We start from the raw sequence: 20,604 nt of genomic DNA, 5'->3' as shown, positions 1-20,604 counted from the left end.
CTATGTTTGAGTCTATAACCCCCCACCCCTTCACATTTCATAGCTGTACGGTAAAGTTGGCAACAATTACATCGCAGGTTCTGATGTCACGTCATGTTACGTATCTCGAGGCGTCATATCCGAGCAAGGAAATCTGCTCGACCACTCGATATGTACGAGGGTCACTACTTATATTTTGAGCCTAACAATGAAAAAACAGGAATTTGGCATTGAAAACTGCTTTATTGTTTTTCGAAGTATTCTCCTTTATGGTCAATACACTTTTGCATTCATTCGAACCATTTGTCAAAGCAGTTTTTCCAATCTTCTTGAGACACCTCCATAATATGGTTTTTGAACGCATCAACAGCATCTTCCGCCGACGAAAATCGTTGTCCACGCAATTTATTCTTGACATTCGGGAACAAGAAGAAGTCATTGGGTGCCAAATCAGGACTGTACAGTGGATGACCCACCAATTCGATTTTTTGACTGTTCATAAAGTCAGTTGTTAGACGTGATGTGTGACAGCTGGCATTGTCTTGATGAAGAATGATCCGACGGCATTTGTCTGTTTTCTGTATTTGACCGAAGACCTCTGGCAAACAAATTGTTGTGTACCATTCAGAGTTGACCGTTCTATGTTCCTCTAAAGGCACAGTTGCCACATGACCAGTTTTCCCGAAAAAACAGGCGACCATTTGTTTCGATGTGCTTCGAGCGCGAACAACTTTTGTTGGATTGGGTTCATCTTGAAACATCCATACAGTCGACTGCTGTTTACGTTCCGGCTCATATGCATATATCCATGATTCGTCACCTGTTACAATCTTATATATGTCTTTTGAAGCACTACGATTATATTTAATATTTTATATATGCTGGTGGAACTAATGCCTATGGTTGCCTCAATCTCACAGTATGTCACATGATGATCTTGCAGTATTAGGTTTTGCACAGCATCAATGTTTTCTTGAACAACAACTGATTTTGGACGACCTTCGCGAATCTCGTCTGTGAGCGAATGGCGGCCACGATTAAATTCGTTATACCAGCGTTTCACAGTGGCAAAGGATGGGGCTTCATCGCCAAATGTGGAAGTAAGTTGATCGATGCACTCTTGTCTTGATAATCCACGTCGAAAATCGTAAAAAATCATCGCACGAAAATGTTCACGAGTTAATTCCATTTTATTGTTGTCGCGCAATCTCCAAGGCAACATAAACAACACAAATGAAGCTATTGACAAAACATTTGAAGTACGTTATGGTCAATAATGCCAGACGATTCCGTGCAAACGTCAAATCGCGCCTAACTTCAATCAGTGTTGCCAAGGCTCAAAATATAAATGGTGATCCTCGTACACAGGGGGATAACACAATACTGCAGGCCAAGTCGTCATCATCATCCTTTGCTGTTTCCTGCCTCTGGACAGGCCAAATCCAAGTTGTTATTTACATCTAATTGTTAATGTTACATTTATTACAATTCTTGTTCATTTTTAAGCTGTTTCCAATTGTTAAAAATTTAATGCACTGGTTGTAATAAACTAAGAATAGAAAAGATTTTGTGTGTCTAATTGTACAAAATAATTGCTTGTAATTTCTAATTAACACATCAATAGCTCTCAGTACCAATGTATGTAGTATTATGGCTCGAGGATAATGAAGGTTTAGTTCGTCTATCTACTGTGTGGTAAGACTATTGCATGTAACTTGCTTCCCACATAGAGATAATTGAAATTGAATTAAAAGTTTTGGGTGCATCAGCACTGAGGCTATTTTGCACCCGTCACACTATATGGGGTCCAGCCCCTTATAACAAAAAAAGCATGTCTGAAAACTAAAATTTCCTAACCCTGGTTAAAAGCTGAGGCTAAAAAGGGCCCTCAGCATAAATAAGGACAAAACACAGGATGACACAGAATTATACTGGCCATGGGGCCAGAGCCTCGTTAGTCTGCAGTCCAAGGTGTACTCTGTGGAAGTGAGGTTGACTATTGGGTGCACTATGTGGAAGAAGCACCCCTTACACACACCCCTGTCCACATAGAGGTAAATTACATGGGGAATCATAAGTCAGATGGATGGGCGTATCCCTCAAAAAAACAGTCAGTTGCAGATACATGACTCCACTTTACTGTTAAAGAGAAGAGATGGAGAGAGATACATCGATCTGACTCCAAACAGATCTCTTCAAAGTGAAAAAAAAAAAAAAAACCTGAACACCACATTTTCGGAGCTATGTTCCTCTGTTCTCACATGATGATATATTCAGTTACTTAGACCATTCCAAATAATAGATAATACAGGTGAAGGCTTGTAATAATTAAGTAAGTAATATATTTATTAATCTTACCCATCATCCATTTGCCCATCACTCTGACCATTTGAGGATGCAGCAAGATGAGAATTAGTATCCCAATCTGTCTCTTCAGATACTTCAGAGGTACCTAATGAAGTCAAATTTTCATCATCAACTGACATGTGAACAGACACAATGGTTTGAATGCTGCTGCAACTACTAGAAACTTCATCATCATCAGCACTCTTGTCCATTCTGTAAAGAAGAGAATAGGAAGTGAATAGCTGTTAATGGCTCAATTTCTTTGTATATTTTATAATCTATAAATAGTGACCTTGATTATTTTCTTTGCAAATGTGATAAAATAAAATAAAATAATTGTTGCAAAAAAGTGTTCATGTATGTACAATGGCATCTTCTAAACACATTTTTCATGTAGTCAAAACACTGAAATAATGCAAATTGGCATAAGATGACAATTTGTAACCTTTCTCACAAATTTTTCAATTAAAGAACAAAGTACACCATGAAAATACAACATTATTGTGTTAAGAAAATAAAATGTACCATACTTATGGGTGTATACCATGCACGTCTTCCAAAATTTTAACCCTCCCCAAAAAAATTATGGTGTATGAAATAATTCCAACAGCAAAGAGAAGCCATATGTAAATGCATGTTTTTCCACGATTTTTCACCTTCTCTCGAAACATTTTGCAAAGTTGCGAGGTTCTTGCAGGAGATCAAGTGTGAGAGCCATAATATCAGTATTTGTTATGTGGTATCTGAATCAGTTTCATGCACAATGATCTATTTAAAAATTATTCTTTCAAAACAGCACAGCAACTTATGTAGAATCTGCCATGTTCTCCAGAAAAAAATAGAGTGAAATGAGAATTAAGAAATACAAGCATATAGAAGTGTAAATAAATATTGTTCCACTTCCAATAGCTATAGTATGTTATAAGAGACATGCATATTTCATTTTTGACAGAAACATAAAATGTGTAATAAAATGCTGTAACGTTCATGTTTCATGATTTTGAAAGGTGTGAGGTATGTTTCCTACCATGTTTTGTCATGAAATGATGTGAAATGAACTGCAATATGCAAAATAAATCCTTAAACATGAAATTTAGAGCTTATTTATTGAAAACTCTTTCTAGAATTGTCCTATGAATTATGCAAAATTATGGAAAAAATTGTTGATGTAAAAATTGGAGAAGTAAAAATGCATTATTTCACACAGGAATAAACTTAATACTCTCATAACTACATAAATGCGCTATCAGAAATGAAAGGTTTATTTTGTGTACTGGGTATATCAAATTTAGGATTTCAGTCATCATTTTTAACATGGAAACGCCAATTTATTGCCTTTAATCATGAAAGGTGCAGAGATTTGTACTGAAACCTTGATCTTTTATTCACCATAAATATGTGGCCCTATCTATTATCTACCCCCCCCCCCCCCAAACATCTGACAGATAATTTATATCAAATGTTAATTTTAAAAAGGCAAAAATAATTCTTGGTTTAGCTTTAAACAGTTTGGTGAGAAGCTTTAACACTTTTTCTAAAATATCTACTCATTTACCAAATATTATACCAATGATGGAAAGATTGTCATTTTCTTCTGTAATCACTCTGTAGGTATTATGTAATTAGGTTTTCTTTATTTTCATTTGCTTTAGTTTACTTTGCTTTTTGCCACTTTTAGCTAATTTGCGAAGATGGGGATGAGTGATGATATGATAAAATTGACGAATGGACACTCACAAACAACATCTATGCCCAAGCTGTGATTGAAACACGGGACCTCTGGCATCATAGCGTGACATGCGAACCACTCCACCACAGGGGCCAGCCTCGTTATTATGTAATTAGGGACAGGCTGATATGAAACTTTGGTCAATACTGATAGAGTAGTGACAAAATTTACTGCTACTGATATCAACCAATCTGCAAAAAAAAATCCAAATGGTCCTTGAAGAACCTGAATGGTTCATTGACCTCAATAATAAATGTGTGTTTCGAGGTGACTGCAGCGCAAAAAAAGTTGCATATTAAAACACTTACTTTTTAAAAAAAAAGGGCATGGAGAAGCTAAAATGGACCTCTTTACACAGGAATAAACTCAATATTCTGGTAACTACATACATGTGCTATTAGAAGGGATAAGTTTATTTTGTGTAATAAGGGCAGTTTTTAAATCAAATTTAGGATTATATTCACAATTTTAAAACCAAAATGTCATTTTATATACCACTTTTGATGTGATTATTTACCGCTATAACACCGAAATTTTATATTATTTACCGCTTTTGAATTTGATTACAAGAAGAAAAAAAAGACAGAATTCTGCACTAAATAATGAGATGTTTATAGATATATCAGATCAGTAAAATAATAAGTAATTTTACTGATACACCAATATGCCTATTGGCTGATATTGATAGAGTTCCAATTAATCTGTCCCATCCTTAGTATTAATGAAAAGGTTTTGATTGTTCCTATGAAACTATTCAAATCAATGAAATAAAAAAAAAAGAGTTGGATGTGACTGACAGATTTCCTCATGTCACTGCAGTTTCACATATTATTTCGGGCATAAAATTTAAGATAAAGTCTAACACTATTTCCACGACCAGTGCCTCTGCACAATCGAACCCTTGATCTCATTGGGGATCTGGGAATTTGCCGTCACGAATGGTGCTCAGCGATGGAGCTGCACAGCTGTTGTTGCTTTATGGGTTGATAAATTATAGCTGACTTTATATTTGGTGGATTGGGAGGATAATCTGTTAAAATGTGGGCCATCACGGTATGTTACTTAGTGTTCTGTTCTTGTGGGAGGCTAATTTGGACCAATGCCATGGACTAATCTAACCAAACAGTTCTTGTTTGTTACTGTATGAACAATGTAGGCACACGAGACTTCACACCCTTCTTACTTGAAAACACCTTAAAGACTAAGGCGAGAGAACACTCCCAGCATAATAAAGGAAATGGGCCTCTGTCATGATGACAGTCAAGGAGGCCTCTGATTGGCTGAGTGTTGTGACCATTGCACTCACCTTCAAGCTTTTGGTCTATCTAGGCCTGCTGGTCAGCCTATAAGGTTGGCTTGACGTGCATTAGATGCCTGGATGTAATAAATGACAATCAAGATTTTGAAAACTTTAAAAAAAGTTTTAAAAGTGACCGTTTCAACACAATTTGATGAAAAGTGATGTTTTACCCCATTTTGGGGTATTTGAGCATAATTTTGCACATGGGGAAGTGTTTTCTTAAACATTCCCAGTAAAAGAAATAGCTATTTTAACCTTTAGCGGAACTACATTTTGCCTGAATATTTCAATCTCGACATGGGAAAAGTTGCTGCAAAGCTGGCTTCAAGCATAGCATTGTAATAAATAACTTATACTTAAGAGTCACACATTTATGGTGAATAAATGATCACGATTTTGGTACAAACACTGGACATATTTAAAGATCAAAAGCAGTATATAAAATGTCATTTTAGTGTTAAAATGGTGAATATAACCCTAAATTTGATTTTATAAAACTATAATTCTTATTACCCAAAATCATGATTTGCATAACTCGCAGGATAATTTAGACTTCAGAAAGTGCCACGTTCATATAGAAACTAAATTTGGTGTTAAGGAGTTTATTTCACATTTATTTTCAAAGCATTTTACTCACGTTATGTAATTAAAAAATATATATAAAAGTATATAATAAAAATATATAATAAAATACTTACGTTTCATGAGTATCTGTTTTACGAAAGAACGACGTCTCGGGATCCAACTGTTCCCTTGTTCACGTTCTCATTCTAGGCCAGTATGATCACTAAAAAACCACGTCAATTAAGGCAAGGATAGAGGAAATAGGTAAAACTGGATAAAACGTTGATTCTATACCAACTCGATATAAATTAATAAAACATTGATTCTACACCAACACGTAAACTTCATGATCTATTCCTTTTCTTACAAACTCCCAACCCATACGTACATCATGAGGGCAAGCATAGCCTTGTGAAAGGTTTTAACATGTTTGGTGTGTGAAAGTTTTAAGGGCCTTTTTAATAGTTGGGAGTTTTTAAGGAAAGGAATAGATCATGAAGTTTTACGTGTTGGTATAGAATAAACGTTTTATCCATTCATATCCAGTTTTACCTATTTCCTCTATCCTTGTCTTAATTGATGTGTCTTCGTAGTGATCATACTGGCCTAAAATGAGAACCGGAACAAGGGAACAGTTGGATCCCGAAACGTCGTTCTTTCTTAAAAAAGATACTCATGAAATGTAAGTATTTTATGATATATTTTTATTTATATTTTTTTTAATTATTTCACATTTTGGAGTAAATTTCATACCATTTTGTGACAAAATATGATAGGAAAAGGCATCTCACACTTTTAAAAAAAATGAACCTTAAAGTGTGGAATTTCCAATTTCATGTTTTTATCAAACACTAAATATGCATGCTTCTAGTTGTAGAGTTCTAGAGTTAATAACATTGTTGTTAATCTTACCCATTGGGAGGCAAATCATCTATATCTTTAAAATTCTTCTGATGTGATGTTTCGGCTGTGATTGTGTTCTCATTGTCATGAGGAACCACTTCTGATACTTTCGTGTTTGAACTGGAAGCACACGTGGACTTGTCATGGACGAACACCACAGTCTGGGCACTCCCAATAGAACACTCTGAATCCGCAGCACCAGAATCCTCACAAGTTCTGTAAAGAAAAGAATAGAACCTAGATACATGTTTGTGGCCAAATTTACTTTGTATATTCTATATTGTAAAGTATGAAGGCACTTGTTTTCTTTGTTGCCACATTGGCATGCATTGTCTTACTTTGGGTGTTTATGCCACAGCGTGAGCTTTTTACGTTGAAAATAAATGGTGGACATAAAGTTAATTCAAATGGTTTTGTGATCTTGTGCTGATTGTCTTGCATGGCCATACCATTATTATTATTATTATAAGTGTCTCTACCAAAATAATAAATCCAAAAGTCTTCAATTTTCATGACCTTCCTTTCATTTTTCTTAACCTTTATTATTTAATAAAAAAATCCTAAAAAGGCCAGTTAAGACAAAAACTGAAGCTGTATTCAAGAAGAGTCTTGCTCTATCTATTAAATCACTCTGAACTGCATTTGGCAGACTCGCAAGGCTCTGACACCTGGACTCTTAGTAGTACTAGTAGTCGTCTATTTCTTTTCCTGCTACATGTGTATCAATGTACAGGGTTATTATAAATGATTGACCCAATTTCATAAATTAACGGTAGCTTTATTATTTGACATATTGTCAAAAACCTTTGCAGAAGTAAAGAAAAACTCAAGAAGATTTTTTGTGATGCAGGTTCGCTTCTGATTTCTGCCATGAGAGCGCAGCAGTGAGCATTCATTCAATATGGCGACAGGCTGAGAGAAAGCTTATGTTGTGCTCGAGTTTCATTCACATCAGTTGGTCGTAACAGTGCAACGACACTTCCAAACGAAGTTGAACAAAGATCCACCAACTGCCAAGTCCATTCAGTGATGGTATGCACAATTTACAGCTTCAGGATGCCTCTGTAAGGGAAAATCAACTGGTCGGCCTACAGTGACTGAAGAATCGGTTGAGCCCACAGAAGTCGACGAACAAAGCAAGCAGAGAGCTGAACATTCCACAGCCTACCGTTTGGAAGATCTTACGGAAACAATTGAAGCAAAAGCCTTACTGCTTGCAATTACTGCAAGCCCTGACGCCTGATGACAAAATCAAATGCTTTGAATTTTCGGCACAGTTGCGACAGCTTATGGAAGAAGAATATGGGTCTTGTGAGAAACTCATCTTTAGTGATGAAGCAACATTTTTTGTGAATGGAGCAGTGAACAGACACAATGTGTGAATCTGGGGGACAGAGAGTCCCCACGCTGTCAAGCAGCACATTAGAAACTCACCAAAGGTTAAAGTGTTTTGTGCAGTCTCACGGTGTAAAGTTTATGGCCCCCTTTTTCTTCTCAGAACAGACCGTGACAGGACACGTGTATCTGGACATGCAGGAAAATTGGCTCATGCCACAATTGGAAACAGACAGTGTGAACTTCATCTTCCAAAAAAATGGTGCTCCACCCCACTTCCATCTCGATGTTCATGAATTCCTAAACAGGAGATTGACAAACCGATGGATCAGTCGTGGTGGGAATGATGATCAGCAATTCCTGTCATGGCCTCCACGCTCTCTGGACCTAACCCCATGCGAGGTTTTTGTGTGGGGTTATGTGAAGGATAGAGTGTTTATGCCTCCGCTACCAACAAACCTAACAGAACTAAGAGCTCGCATCAACAGTGCTTTCCAAAGGATTGATAGGGATATGCTTCATCGAGTGTGGGAAGAACTTGATTATCAACTTGGTATTTGCAGAATTGTTAGGGGGAACGTATAGAGCACTTGTAATATGTCACAAAAAAACTTTTTGAGTTTTTCTATACTTCTGCAAAGTTTATAATAACCCTGTATGAACCAAACACAAAATGAATGTTTAGTTTCGAAGCATGTTCATTAAAGCTCCAGGTAACAAAATTTATATCGAACTTCATTTCAATAAGATTTATAATTTCAAATAGTGAGTGAATCAACTTATTGAAAAATATATTTGTATGATGTAAATGAAACACATTCATGATTCTTTAAATTCTCATTCTAAATTATGAATGAATGTAACATCTAATTCATGTTTCAAGAAGAATTAAATGTGTATAAATATACATATACTTTGTTTATTCCCATTTCTTTTTGACTGATGCAGTACTAATATGTATTGAATTGCATAATCTATACAGGGTTATTCAAAAGGAAGCAGCAGATTGCAAATCTTTACAGTGGGCACATGATCCTTACTCTCTATGATGATGCTTAGCACATGTTTGTATCTTTAACAGTGTGCCCAAAGTAAAGATTTGTAATCTGCTCCTTGTTTTTAAATAATCTTGAATCATGAATAATCACTCATGAAATTATTACAAGAATGGAGTAATGAAGACCTCCATGGCATGGGTAGGGCACAAAATATGCATGGAAGAAGACAGACATGTTTACAGGATCACTGTTTGGAAACCTGATGGTAAGGGACCTGTTTGAAGACCAAGACAAAGATAGAATGACAATATTAACAGACCTGAAAAAAATCGGTAAGGATGGTTGAGAGTTGAATAAAATGCCAAAGTTAGGGACAGAGAGAAGGACATGTTACTGTGACAAAGCCTCAGGTTTAGAAATGCCAGAGAACTAGTTTTGCACAAATTTTAGTAACTTCAACCATCTTCCACACTCAAACTTGTGGTTAATACAACACAGTTGGCACCACTGGTTAGTCTCTGCTTCTGTGTTCAATTCCCCTGATTATAAAGCATGATTCCCTCTTGGGTTTCACTATTGTTTCCCCACATCCAGATGGCAAATCTAAGGTTAAAAGTTCATGTGCTCAGTTACTCTTAACCAATCAGATCCATACTTGATAATACAGTAGTGTCTCGTTTATACGACCTTTGCTTATCCGACATACCACCAGAAGAAAAAAATAATCAATCCGCAAAAGAACTGCAAGTTGCGAGCTTGAGTGTAGTCTATTTTTAGTTTCTACTGATTCTACGTACGTACTGTGTTTAACTTCAGACAATTCTGTAACTGTAAGATTATTTTTCCAGTTATTTTTTTCTGTATTGGTGTAAAACATAATTTCTGTATTAGGTTCGTAACATGTAAAATTATAACATTAGTTTGACATTTAATAGGTTTTTCTTAACACCTCCCTTTTATCCGATATTTTCGCTTATCCGACATTCTGCCAGCCCGTTTATGTCAGATAAGTGAGACTCTACTGTATATGTATTTTCTTGTCTACATTATTGTCGCACACCCAGCGTCGAATAACATGGGTACCTGGGGGGAAACCCTGGGGGGTAAAGGCGGTCAGGGGCGTGATGCTGATCACATCACCCCCACTCACGACCGGATCAAGAAAGTGTGGGGCGTTACCCCCACACCCCCTATACGCCTTCATGGCGTGGTGCTATGCACAGGGCAACACTTTACTTACTTTTTTTTTTTTTTTTTTTTTACTTTACATTACAAATTAAATAACAGTTTTGTTTCCAAAATACATAAAGATTGAAATAAATCAGTCTCAACATGTGACAAGTTGTTGCAAATTTAACTTGCCAGAGAGAGAGAGCAAGAGAGGGCCTCCCCAAGTATAGAAGGAAGAGCTATACATAAAAATCAAAGAAGGTAAAAGGAAACATTCCCCGGACAGTAGAAAAATTCAAAATTTTCGCTAACTTCGTAGTATCATCGGTGTGAGGAGAAAGAGACGGAACTGGTAGTTGGGGCCCTGCAGAGTTGCCAGGTAAACAAGCATCTTCAACAAAGCCTTCGTTGCTGCCAATGTGTGTAGCAATAAGCCTCCCCCGCCCCCCCCCCACCTTCCCAGTCGGCTGCCTTAATCCAGTGCTCAGCCCTTCAACGAAAGCCTGGCGGTGGTTTCGCACACTGGTATCCTCCCACACTTTATTCAAAGTGTGTCCCGCGTTGACCCATGTCTCGTCCAAATAATAAATATGTTTCTTTTCGCGGCGGTACCTTCTTATAGCACGGAGATACTTGTGTCACCAAACAACAATATCTTCCCTCTCCAGAAACACAGATGATCGTTTCTTCCTCCTAAACTCAGAACCCAAATCATTCAACACCCGACACACAGTTCGAGCGCTCATCGGTGGTAAAACAATCTCGCTTCTTATTGCCTGCGGCAGTTTTTTTGAAGTTCGAAGTTCATTGCGAAGGTAAAACTCGTGTACTTTCTGGCGAATAAGTCGCTTGGAGAAATCATCCAACACCACCATTCTTGAACGATTTCCTTTAGCAAGGGGCCTCTTCTTGCTTGGTGTTTTCATATCACCCGTTGACAAAAAAACACTCTTCGCCACGTAAATGTCAACACCGATGTCATGCTCATCATCTCATGTCCTGTCTTATCCGGATATTGTTGCCTTAAGGATGAATATACATTTTAAACAACTTGTTTGGCTTGACTTTGGAGAGCTTTCCCTCTTGAATGCTGCCTAAAGTAACATTTGGGCAAAACCGCGTGCTCAACAGGAGACCTCGATTCAGCCATTCTCGTTGCTGTGCAGCTTGATTAGCAATGAATCATGATAAATGTAGGGCTAAAATAGTACGGTCTGCAACACTGGTGTCAGACGGATTGGCGATTCCAAGCATACTACAACCGTCTTCAAGTCCACCTCGACTTGCTCTTGAGTTCAAGTGCACATTCAACGCTACCAACAGGTTAGTTGGCGATCTGTGGTTCCAAGTTCGTCTGCTCAATGATTGCAACCGATCAGGTACATATCTGCTAATGTATATATTATTTTGTCTACATATTACAAATTAATTAACTGTTTCTCTGCAAGTATGCAGTTATGTCGGAATAGAACCCGTCTCAACAGAACTATATTCTGCGCACACATTTGGATCTACATGTGCGAAAAGTTGTTGCAAGGTTGGCCTGATGCGCGGCTTAGTTTTAAACCATAGCAGACAATTGATTGATTTGCTTCATTTACTTTGCTTTTAGTGCCACTTTTGGCTAATTTGTGAAGATAGAAATGAGTGATGATATGATGAATGGACATGCACAAAAATCCATGCCCAGGCCAGGATTCAAACCCGGGACCCCTGGCATCATAGCATGATGTGCTAACCACTCTGCCACAGGGGCCGGCATAGAAGAAAAGAAAATGCAAGCAATAAGAAAAACTGCAATAAAAATTAATCTTACCCATGGGATAACTTTGCCCCATGTTGAAATGAATCCACAACAGACTCATTGTCTTCAATCGGATCAGACTTCTCCACCCTTTCCATGCAATTTACTTCATGCTGAGCAGAGGAGGGGGATTTCTCATGCCTGTAAATAGAATAACAAGTAAATATTTGTTAATAGCTGAAAATGTTTTTATACATTCTTTCATTTTTAATTTTACAATTAATATATATTATTTTCCATATTACTTTTGTACATGGCACAGTGGTTTGGATACCACTTTAAACCGTAGGTCCAGTCCCGATTAGCCTTACTGTGCATAAAGTGGACTTAAAACACCAACTCAAACCAAACCAAAACATATTACATTTAACAATCTTCATCCATGATAAACTAAATTTAAAAATAAAAGGAAATTGAATGTATTAATAAAGTAGTGAGTTCTGAAGGGCAGAGTTGAACATGAAAATTCAAACAACACATACATACGAGGGTCACTATTTATATTTTGAACCTAACAATGAAAAAACAGGAATTTGGCATTGAAAACTGCTTTATTGTTTTTCGAAGTATTCTCCTTTATGGTCAATACACTTTTGCATTCGTTCGAACCATTTGTCAAAGCAGTTTTTCCAATCTTCTTGAGACACCTCCATAATATGGTTTTTGAACGCATCAACGGCGTCTTCCGCCGACAAAAATCGTTGTCCACGCAATTTATTCTTGTCATTCGGGAACAAGAAGAAGTCATTGGGTGCCAAATCAGGACTGTACGGCAGATGACCCATCAATTCGATTTTTTGACTGTTCATAAAGTCGGTTGTTAGATGAGATGTGTGACAGCTGGCATTGTCTTGATGAAGAATGATCCGACGGAGTTTGTTTGTTTTCCGTATTTGACCGAAGACCTCTGGCAAACAAATTGTTGTGTACCATTCAGAGTTGACCGTTCTACGTTCCTCTAAAGGCACAGTTTTCCAGAAAAAACAGGCGACCATTTGTTTCGATGTGCTTCGAGCGCGAACAACTTTTGTTGGATTGGGTTCATCTTGAAACACCCATACAGTCGACTGCTGTTTACGTTCCGGCTCATATTCATATATCCATGATTCGTCACCTGTTACAATCTTATATACGTCTTTTGAAGCACCACGATTGTATTTATTGAGCATTTGTTTGCACCAATTGACGCGAGCGTCTTTTTGAGTTTTTGTCAAATTGTGTGGGATCCAACGAGAGCATACCTTTCTCACAGCTAAATGATCATGTAATATTTTATATATGCTGGTGGAACTAATGCCTATGGTTGCCTCAATCTCACAGTATGTCACATGACGATCTTTCAGCATTAGGTTTTGCACAGCATCAATGTTTTCTTGAACAACAACTGATTTTGGACGACCTTCGCAAATGGGGGCCACGATTAAATTCGTTATACCAGCGTTTCACAGTGGCAAAGGATGGGGCTTCATCGCCAAATGTGGAAGTAAGTTGATCGATGCACTCTTGTCTTGATAATCCATGTCGAAAATCGTAAAAAAATCATCGCACGAAAATGTTCACGAGTTAATTCCATTTTATTGTTGTTGCACAATCTCCAAGGCAACATAAACAACACAAATCAAGCTATTGACAAAACATTTGAAGTACGTTATGGTCAATAATGCCAGACGATTCCGTGCAAAAGTCAAATCGTGCCTAACTTCAACAAGTGTTGCCAAGGCTCAAAATATAAATAGTGGCCCTCGTATTGAGGTTTATAGTCTAATTAAAATTTTTAATTATTTTGTCACAATTCAGGGTACAAATTATCACATCTGAAACTTTTACTTGCCAGTCATATCAACAAACAACAACTAAAAAAATACCACAGCTATAAAGACAAATTTTGGTAGGCTGAGAGTTTTTCCAAACAATGGCTCTATGCAAGATAAATCAACTCGATAGGCGTGTCTGCCCCTTGATGAGACTACAATTCATCTAAAATAACCTATCACTATTCTGGAAATTTTCTAAAACTGAAGATGTGTCTTTGATTTGAATTTAAAATTTTGGGTGCACCAGCACGAAGACTATTTTGCACATTATACGAGGTCCAGCCCCTTATCTTTACACATAACTCGAACGTTGCAGAACTGAAATCATAAAATATTAAAATCTTCTGACTTTCGTTAAAAGCTGAGGCTGTAAAGGAGCACTCAGCACAAAGAAGGACAAAACACAGAACACAAACAAAATTATACTGGCCATGGGGCCAGTTGCCAGAGCCTCGTTAGTCTGCAGTCCAGGGTGTACTATGTGGAAGTGAGGTTGACTATTGGGTGCACTACGTGGAAGGAGCACCCCTTACACCCTTGAAGATGTGTCTGATGTCTTCCTTGTAGAATAGCTAATACATAATGTTGATGCTTACTGCCAGACACTAAAGCATTTGTGGGGGCTATCAAAAGGAAAGAATGAAGTTTTCTATGCAGTGAAGTGATAATTCTTTATAGTAATGCATGTCCTCATACAGGATTTCAATTCAATACTTAATTGAAGGTGGGGAGTTTACATTTGCCATTTCACATATTCAGACTTGAAATACATCTATAAACACAAGTCAAAAATGTTATGGAATATACAAATCTACAAAATATTGTTCATTGTATAAGAATTTCAAACTTAAATTTACCTAATCAACTTCATGATATCTTATCTTCCAAAAATCTGTGCTGCCTGTCAAATAGACACTAAAAGTAAACGGATTGAAAGAATTCTGTTTATTTTCCACACATTTTTTCTTTTATTTTCTTTCCTAGATAAAAATAAAACCTAAACTGTGAAAAACTTCCTTCAGGGCATTTGGAATGTACGAATTCATGTGGATTAATAGAAATTGCAATTTTTCACATCTACAGAGTAAAATTCACGCATAATTCCGGGAGCCAATAATTCCAGGAATTCCCAGTGAGTAGCCACCCTGACTTTCACCCCTCTACACTATAACACTACCCTTTCATTTACAAGTTTTGTAAACCTTCCTTTTTCACCACCCTTGAATGTAAAAAGAATTCTAATCATCAAAGAGTTCTATCAATATATATAATTGTTAATCTTACTCATCAGTGTGACTAGGATCTGGGAGGGATGAAGATGTCTGCTGGATCTCAGGAATCTGTTCATTGATGACATCACTGTCGGCACCACTTACTAAGTGCTCAGAAAAGAATGCATCACTCTTATTTACACTAACCCTTTCAAACAACAAGAAGTGCTTGTTTGACCTGTAAGAAATAAGAGCAATGAAATATTTGTTAATAGCTGGAATATTTTCTATACATTCCACATACTTTAATGATTTTCTGCTTGAACTATAAAAACGTAAGTGTCAACATGTTAAGGAATATGTCTGCAGTAACCTGCAATGAACCTTAAACCGAACAATGTAAATTTCATTCCATTCCATTCCTGAAGGTCAGAGTTAAGCATGAAAGTTCAGAAAACAGATTACAGGTATGCTTAACATTTATTACATTATTTTATCACACTTCTATCTCTGCATAGCCATAGTACTTAAATGTCTAGAAAATAAAATGACAATGGTGCTAAGAGGTCAAAAATTTAAGGTCATAGGTCAATTGCACTGATGAATTACATTTATAATACTTAGAGGCACATATTTTTCGTAAACAAAAAGCAAAATTTCGGTACAAAAACAAGAGTCGATATCGGGTTCAAAAGCGGTAAATAACATTTCGGTGTTATAGCCGTGAATAATCACATCAAAAGTGCTATATAAGATGACATTTTGGTTTTAAAATTGTGAATATAATCCTAAATTTGATTTAAAAACTGCACTTATTACACAAAATAAACTTATCTCTTCTAATAGCACATTTATGTAGTTACCAGAGTATTAAGTTTATTCCTGTGTTAAGGGGTCAATTTTTACTTATCAAATATTTACAGCAGAATTAATCAATTTTCTGTGAATTGCATAACTCACAGGATACTTCAGACTTCATGTCGGTATATAAACGGTAAATTTCGTGTTTAAGAGTATATTTCGCATTTTGCAGTTCATTTAGCATTATTTCGTGACAAAACAGGATAGGAAAATGCACCACACACCTTTCAGAAACATGAAAAATGAACATTACAGCATATTATTTCATATTTCATGTTTTCGTCAAAAACAAATTTTGCATGCCTCTAGGTATCAATACTAACATGATCGTACCTGACACTATTACAACTACACTGAAATTTATGGCCTTTGTAACCTTTTTCTCCTGGTCACTCCTAGTGTTAGGCTAGTTATTTATGCAGAGTTATTTAAAAGTCAAACAAATCAAAGTTTTGTCGTGTGTTGCAATAAATGTGGTGTTAGTATCATATAGGAAAAGAGCATGCTGTTCTTTTATTCTGAATGAAGTTGTCATCCCTGAACATTCGTGCAAATACTGTCAGTTTGTATCACATGGATTACAAACACCAACTCTAAAATGAGATCTTTCGTTCTGATAAACTTCCGAACACATGGGGTTGGGTGCAGATGTGGCAACAGCATGAACTTCTTGCACCTACCTAATGTCATGGCTGTTCATTTAGTGAAGCTTTTAACTGTGCTAATTAGTTACGCCAAGCCTCGACCTTCCTTCCAAAATTGTTTGCACCACACTAAACCACTTCCTAACAGTACCACGAAACTTGCGAAGTATCTTGAAACATTCGGAACCATGAACAAAAAAGTTTACATCACACAAGGAGAATGACTTCTCAGTGCCACATGATTTAAGTTACATAATCAGTGAGAAATATTTTCTGAAGTTTGTGGAATGTTACTCTGGCATTTGTAAGGATCATTTCAGACAAAAACATTATCTTCACTATTACTTTTGACAGAAATGTTAAGGAAATAAAGGTAAAGTGCACCCCTGTGCTTAGCACCACGCCATGAAGGCGTATGGGGGGTGTTGGGGTAACACCCCACACTTTCTTGATCCGGTCGTAAGTGGGGGTGATGTGATCAGCATCATGCCCCTGACCACCTTTACCCCCCAGGGTTTCCCCCAGGTACTCATGTTATTCGATGCTGGGTGGGCACCGGGGCCGCTTCCATCGTTAGAAAAGTTCCCGGATTTGAACCGGCCAGGGATCGAACCCGGGACCTTTAGCATGGTAGTCAGATGCGTTACCAACTGAGCCACCAAACTCTATTTAACTTGGACTGGATCTACATTTTGAAATGAGATCCGAAACACTGTGCCTCCACTGGGGATTGAATATCAGATCCAATGATTAATACAAAGCAACATCACTACTTCATGCCACTATGGAGGCCCATTCTTATTTATAAAAGAAACCTTGAATCAAAAAGGCTTTCTTCACACAACATTACTTGCAAACTACAAATCTGGGAAAGTATTTTAGGGGTAATCATGTTTAATCAACAGTGCTAAGTTTCATATTTCATTGAACAGAAACTGTAAAAACTGTAAGAAAAATGTTGATTAACTATCAATAGAATAGTTACTTTAATATAAAAAATGTAGTCTATGTGTCCCACCTGTGACAATGGAATTTCCCTTAAGTATAGAGAGCATTAATTCAAACCAGAGCAACATGTGACAGAGGGGTGGAGAGACACATCAAAGAGACAAGTGATAGGGGTCATTTAGTCTATGTGCATGTACGAACAACAGACCAAGGTGACAGGATGCACAACATTGAGAAAATGGCCCAATCCAAGTGATATGATTGATTGATTGATTTGGTGTTTTAAGTCCACTTTATGCACAGCAAGGCTAATTGGGACTGGGACTACAGTTTAAAGTGGGATCCAAACCACTTGTACCTCCACCGGGTATCAAACCCGGAACCCCTTGATTACAAGACGACGACGCTACCAATGCACCATCGGGGAGGCCAAATCCAAGTGATATGCAAGCAACATGTGTAGCCTGTGCCACTTTGGTTTGAAAGGCTAAAGTGATTACTGAGAGTTTACTTCCAGCATTTTGGTATGAAAACTCCCTGAGAAAATAGGCCAGGACTAGTGACACATGCACATTCTCATATCACTTCGGTTTGAAAGGTTGCATCTACTTCTTAGAGTTGGTTTCCAAGAGACACGTGTCACTTGTTGCTTCAGTCTGAAAGCTCCATTAAAAATGTTTTGGGTGGCATGTGCTCCATCATCCAGCATACTTCCTGGAGCTTGCTCAGAGCGATTGCCATCACTTTGCTCCTTTGAAGAAGCATCTGAGGAGACTCAGTTTTACTCAGATGATGATGACGTTAAGCACAAAGTAAGGGTTTGACTCCAGCAACAGGACCCCGAGTTCTACGAGACAGGCATACTGAACCTCGTGTAGTGCTGGGATAAATGCCTGAACCAGGAGGGACTATGTTGAGAAGTAGTGTGTGAAGTGTCCTTTCATCTGAGTCCATTTGTATTTGTCTAATAAATAAATATTTGAAGTTGTAGGATTTGTATTGTTTTTTTCCGATCATCCCTAGTGTGCATATATAGCATAACAATTTTCAGTTGATTCTGACATTTCTCTTAAATTTATTATGTTCGTCGGAAAATATGTCACAACTCTGTTCTATCCATCCCTGCCTTGGGTGCAATATTAGCACGTCTTTTGGTCATGCAGATGGCTCTGCCATCATCAGCAGGCAATGCTGTTGCTCTGTCTAACCTCCGCAGTTACACAGTCTACTCTCACCACACAGAGAGTGCAAAACAGAGTTTGTTACACATACACCAAGGTGCAGTATGCCTTCTTGTCTCAACCGAGAGGCACACAGACTGCTTTCATGCACTCAAGCACACGTACGTCGTACATGCCTTATCAATGCTGAACGAAATAACAGGAGTCAACTGTGGAAACGAGCAGTCAAATATGTACCAGTGTATTTCAACATGATCTACAAGGACTAAGCAAACTATCTAACAAGATTTGGATTTTTGAGCAAACATAGATCCATGTGGTTTGGAACTAGAAGCAATTTCGCCAGTCCAATAAACTAAGAAGTAACATGTAGCTGCAAATTTTGTTCCTGTTCTCCTAGCATTCGACTAGGCACGTATTTCATTAAGAGGGTTGAACAGGGAGACTCGATCCATGCTCTTATGTAAGGGACCAACGTACGACATGTTTCCTGATCATTCTACATCTGTTGTTCACCAGTCACCAAAAAAAAGCAGGTATGTGCGAGTGTTTTTTGATCAGTACTTTGACAAAATTTAACTTGCCCATTAGTACCAATTTAATTGTCCCATTGCGAATACAACTGTAACAATACTGAAACATTGTGAACTAGTATTCAACTGACAAGATTCAATTTTCGTATGCCTAAAGGTGTTAAAAAGACTTAACATATTGAATAGTTACACGAGTGTGATAAGTTGCATTAATTGGTTAATCGAACTGAATAATTCTTGCAACATACACGAACAAAATCTCAAAGTTTGTCACAAAAAGGAAAATCGTGGTTGATCACGGTGTTGAAACAAATGACAGTGCATAGTAAAAGACAAAAGAACAAAAACCTAGAACCCAACAGTCATTCCTCAATTTGCAGTTAACTTAAAAATAGAGCATCTAAATAAGTCGAGAGAGTGTCCAATAAATTGTAAAATATAAGCAGTGTGAGAGAGTACCTTTTGCAAAATATTTAATGAAAACTTATTATGATTGCATTTATTAAGAAAATGCTTGCGAGCATTCATGGACATGTTGATAATTTACAGTAAATGTTCAATTCTAGTGTTCCAGCATTTTTAATGTTACATTTATTGAGTAATTTGTAATTTCCAATCTGTTGAAGATAAGTTTGATATATTAATATCAAATATAATATAAATTGAAGGGCTCGAGTGTAAAACATGGTTAGTGAAATTTTGGTCATTTCTGAGTTCATTAAGAAAAACAGGTTATATGAAGCTATACTGTAGATAAATTGTTTTCGTGTTGTGTTTGCCTATTTCAGAGGGCTTCACTGAGTCCAATGCAAATTGTATGACATGACAATTTCACTTGAAAATTGAAGGATGGCTCAAAAATGACCAAAATGTCACCATGTTTTACCCTGAGCCCTTCAATTAATAATATGAAATAAATAAAATAATAATATTAATATATTGACATTATAATACTCTCCAATTTGTTGTAACAATGATGCATCATAATTGAAGTCAACTTGTTGTTTGTAAAAAAATAATACCAATTGTCCTGTTTTGATTTGTAGACATTCTTTACAAAAGAGTCTCAATGGGCATAATTGGATTTTGGTATCGAGTGCATCTGCAAATTTGTGTAGTTTAATTAACCTCTTCATTTACAGGAGTGGTTGTGCATTATTGGATTAGAATTTAATGTGTTTAGTGATTGAATTTATTGCTCATTAAGGTGACCATAATGAGAGGTTGAAATGGTGCATTTAACCATGCACCATACATACACTTCCAAAATCAAGACTTGTGCAG

General features: G+C 37.0%; 1 protein-coding gene across 1 annotated transcript in view; it reads right to left on the bottom strand.

Moving 5' to 3' along the window:
• Nucleotides 1-2,333: 2,333 nt before the first annotated feature.
• LOC145981210 (uncharacterized) overlaps nt 2,334-20,604 on the bottom strand; it is a 40,524-nt gene continuing 22,253 nt past the window's right edge. Inside the window, exons 4-7 of the mRNA XM_083114344.1 lie at nt 15,227-15,391; nt 12,141-12,269; nt 6,831-7,037; nt 2,334-2,538 (exon numbers count right to left, since the gene is read on the bottom strand). Coding sequence (XP_082970470.1) covers nt 2,334-2,538; nt 6,831-7,037; nt 12,141-12,269; nt 15,227-15,391 — 706 coding nt within the window. The remainder of the gene's footprint in view (nt 2,539-6,830; nt 7,038-12,140; nt 12,270-15,226; nt 15,392-20,604) is intronic.

Source organism: Lepisma saccharinum, chromosome 2 (assembly GCF_977018435.1).
Source record: "Lepisma saccharinum chromosome 2, izLepSacc3.1, whole genome shotgun sequence".
NCBI classification, from domain to species: Eukaryota; Metazoa; Arthropoda; class Insecta; order Zygentoma; family Lepismatidae; genus Lepisma; species Lepisma saccharinum.
This window is presented reverse-complemented; position numbering and strand designations above follow the sequence as displayed.